At 38.8% G+C, this 4,279-nt stretch overlaps 1 protein-coding gene across 1 annotated transcript; it reads left to right on the plus strand.

Annotated features, from left to right (window-relative positions):
- Positions 1–3,194: 3,194 nt before the first annotated feature.
- On the plus strand, positions 3,195–3,791 carry LOC145016779 (uncharacterized). Its single transcript, XM_078974992.1, has one exon. The coding sequence runs from the start codon at positions 3,195–3,197 to the stop codon at positions 3,789–3,791; it is 597 nt and encodes a 198-aa protein (XP_078831118.1).
- The last annotated feature ends 488 nt before the right edge of the window (positions 3,792–4,279 follow it).

The following is a 4,279-nucleotide window of genomic DNA, read 5'->3' on the forward strand; positions in this document are numbered from 1 at the left end:
GTCACTCACTATAAAGCACGTTTAGTTGCCAAAGGATTCAAACAACAACAGGGTATAGACTATCATGAGACCTTTAGTCTGGTCGTCAAATCTACAACAATTTGTACGGTTCTATCTCTTGCTGTTACCCGGGGGTGGACATTACGACAATTGGATGTTCAAAATGCCTTTTTGCATGGAGAACTAAAAGAAACAGTTTATTTGCGACAACCACCAGGTTTCATCGACCTAACAAAACCATATCATATTTGTTTACTCCACAAATCCTTATATGGGCTTAAGCAGGCGCCCCATGCGTGGTATAATCGTCTGACCAAAGCCCTACAAGCTCTTGCTTTCAAAGGATCAGTCACCGATCCTTCTCTCTTTGTTTATGCGTCTACTGGTACCATTCTTTATATGTTGGTGTACGTTGACGACATAGTTCTCACTGGTAACAACTCCAAAGCCATTGATCATGTCATCAAAAGTCTTGGTCAGACATTTTCAATTAAAGACTTGGGTCCTCTTTCCTATTTTTTGGGAATTGAAGTAGTGCGCAAACAAAAGGATCTGGTTCTATCCGAAAAGAAATATATTATGGAATTGCTCCAACAGACAAATCTCTCTAACTCCAAACCAGTAGCGTCTCCTATCACTACCACTGCTGATTTGAAACTTGGTGACAGTGCCTTATTTGATGATCCGGTCCGTTATCGAAAAGTTTTTGGTGCTTTATAGTATGTCACTCTATCTCGTCCAGATATTACTTTTGCAGTCAACAAAGTTTGCCAGTTTATGCATTCCCCAACTGAAAATCATTGGTCTGCTGTCAAATGCATACTTAGATATCTTCAGGGCACTTATGATTATGGTCTTCTTCTTCAACATAAATCTGATGTTGTTCTTCATGCTTACACTGACACTCATTTTTCATCTTTGAGTGCCTACTCGGACACGGACTGGGGTGGTTGTCCTGATGACCGTCGATCCACCGAGGGATATGTCATCTATCTTGGAAACAATCATATTTCTTGGTCTGCTAGAAAACAACGCATTGTATCTAGGTCATCAACAGAATCTGAGTATAAAGCTTTAGCCGATACCGTTGCTGAACTCACCTGGCTTGAATCGGTTCTTCGGGAGCTTAAGGTTTCTGTGACATCTGTACCGGTTTTATGGTGTGACAATTTGGGTGCTACTTACTTATCAGCTAATCCTGTCTTTCATGCCCACAAAACATGTTGAAGTTGATTTTCATTTTGTTAGAGAAAAAGTTGCTGATGGAAAACTCAATGTGCAATTTATCTCTACACATGATCAGATTGCAAACATCTTTTCCAAGCCGTTACCGTCTCAACGATTTACTGATTTACGGTCCAAGCTTCAGCTCGTTACACGTCCTTAGCTTGCGGGGGAATATTAGACAGTATATACTATAATAATAGGAGGATACAAAGTGTAATTATGTATCTTATATATACATCCAGTGTAATCAATATTACGTGAATAAGATACAATCTTTACAAAATTTATCTGATTGGGAGCTAATAAACAAATTTGGTGCTTACCAGATGGAGATGGACCACTATAAGTGTAAGGTAATCATATCCATATCCAAACCTGTATCAACAAACACATACTGAACTGAAAATTAATCACCAACACTTCCCAAGAATAAACAATTAACGATAACAAAAAATAAATAAATAAATAAAAAAACTAAGAAATGACTAAACTTTAAATTCATGACCATATTCTGTTTTTTTTTTACTTAATGCAAAAAAACCAAGCTTAAGTGCTAATGGAATAACTTACTACATGGTTTTCTTTTTCTGGATGTTCCATCTTCAGAGAAACGCCTCTTGGAACCATTTCCTCCTGCTTTTTTTTCCTTCCCTTCTTTCTGCTTTTTTTTCCTTCCCTTCTTTCGGCTTTTTTTTTGCGCCTCGCTATCTACATCCGAAATGCTTCTTTCTTCCAGTTCCTCTCATTCTCCTGTTTTTCTTGGCGTATCTTTGCAGCCTTAGCTGCAACTAACGCCTTCACTTTAATGTCTCCTCTCCTACCTTCAAAGACAAAAACAAACACACACACACAATGTCATTTTTTGGTAATTCAAACTTTGGAATAGAGAAAATTTTAACTACCTGGCCAAACTGCAGCTGCTTGTTTTTGTGGATGTGGAACAAATGATGTTAAATCCCCAAACGGATTCTCTAAAGTGGATGTTGACCTGTCCCAGAGATTTCCCAAATCAACAAGAGATGATCAAAAATGGTTTGTTTGCCAATTAAATGGAGGAAGCGAATCATCAATTTGCTTTTGTGTTGGATCAGAATAATCTGCTATGGTTACCGAATCATAATCAGCGTTTGCTGAAATATCCATATCCTCATAATAAAAGTCTTCATCTTGATGTTGAGTAGATGAAAACTTGGAAACTACTGTAACAGTTTCATTAGAGTCAACCATAGTAAAGCCAACATCAGCATTGCTTGTTTGATCAGATTCAGAAGCTGCACTTTCCACTTCAGTAAATGTTGGTTGTGTAGAATAATGCATAAGAAAATTCAGGAGAAAGATGTTAAATAAAGGAAGGGAAATGCTATTACAACTTCACTTAACATAATTAGAAAAAAAAAGCATATTACTCCTGTTATTGGATGCGTGTAAACTCTTTAGATATATCCATCCATGTTTGGTATATCTTATACTGATATTTAGAAATGGGTTATATACATATATTCTGTCCAATTTCAAGTAACATCTCAGTGGAATGGATTTCTAGTTACATTCTTGATGATTGGAATGCAAACATGGTTTATAAATTTGGGATCAAAAGGTAGATTATGATGAGAAACCTCAATGCATGCTAAACTGTTTGTTGAAGAAAAAAAGCTAAAGGGAATGGATTTAATGTTTAAACCAAGTGCAAATCCTATTAGCCGATTAAATAGATATAGGATATTTATATATTTAATTAGGATTGTTAAATATCCTTTCCTATTTTATCTACATATTCGGTAGCTGTATTATTTGTATTTATCCCTATATATAGGGGATTGTGATTCTATTGAAGGGATCGATTCTTTGACCAGAACTTCTATTAATGTATCAGAGAAGTAAACAACAAACCCTAAAATCATACAACGCCTACCTCTATCAATCAAAGCTACGATTTTGTTAATCTTCCATTGCTATCTCTATTCTCCATGACGAAAGACGATTCTGGATCAGGTGAGTTAAAGGCCACGACCTTGCATCCTGCGTACACTGTAACTAATGTTCAGACAAAGATTCAAACCTTGGATGGCACCAAAGTTACCTATTCCTTATGGACTAAGTTGTTCCGTCTCCATGCCAAAGCCTACAAGGTACTTAATCACATCGATGACACTCCTCCACCAGCAGAGACCGATCCTTCTTATAAGAAGTGGGTGGAGATCGATTCCCTGGTCTTACAATGGATCTATAGCACCCTATCTGATGAACTAATGGTCCGAATCTTGGAGAATGACACCACGACTCAAGCTGCTTGGAATAAATTGAAGTCTAACTTTCTCAACAACAAAGGTTCATGTGATGCAGCTCTCGAACAAGAATTCTCCAATCTCACTCTTGGAGCATGTTCATCAATGGAAGCCTACTGCCAGAAACTCAAAGATTTAGTAGGTCAACTTGGAGATGTTGACAATTCGGTCACCGAATCCAGGCTCGTTCTGCAAATGGTTTGGGGATTACGACCAAAATCCAAGCTCGTTCTGCAAATGGTTTGGGGATTACCACCAAAATGTAGGGGCATACATTAATGAAAGTTCTCTTTCATGGGAGACAACATGTAGCATGTTGCAATTAGAGCAACATAGGCAAAATTCCCGGCAAAACCAGACACACACTATCCTCGCTGCACCCGGACCGCCACAATAGAATGGCAGTCAATCCCACAACTATCCAGGAAACTCCACAGGGGCTCAAGGAAATCGCAGTCAAGCCTCCAACTACCATAATTATCCGGGCGCTCGACAACAGCAATAAAATGTTTGTGGACGTGGTGTAAACGGCTGGGGTCGTGGCTAGAATTTTAGGGGTCGAGGTCGCGGACAACAGCCTTGGAACGAATAGAATCAACAAACCTGGAACCCGCCACCATCACCATTCCCATCACATCGATTAAACCCACTTGGTTAGGCCAATCATACGTTTGGGACCAACAATCCTTCTCAACCACCAAGGCAACATCAACAGGGATCATATGGGCAGCCTCCGTTATAGTCTCTCTCAGCCTCCATGGCAGCCC

This window comes from Lactuca saligna, chromosome 9, assembly GCF_052625555.1.
Source record: "Lactuca saligna cultivar CGN05327 chromosome 9, ASM5262555v1, whole genome shotgun sequence".
Lineage (NCBI taxonomy): Eukaryota > Viridiplantae > Streptophyta > Magnoliopsida > Asterales > Asteraceae > Lactuca > Lactuca saligna.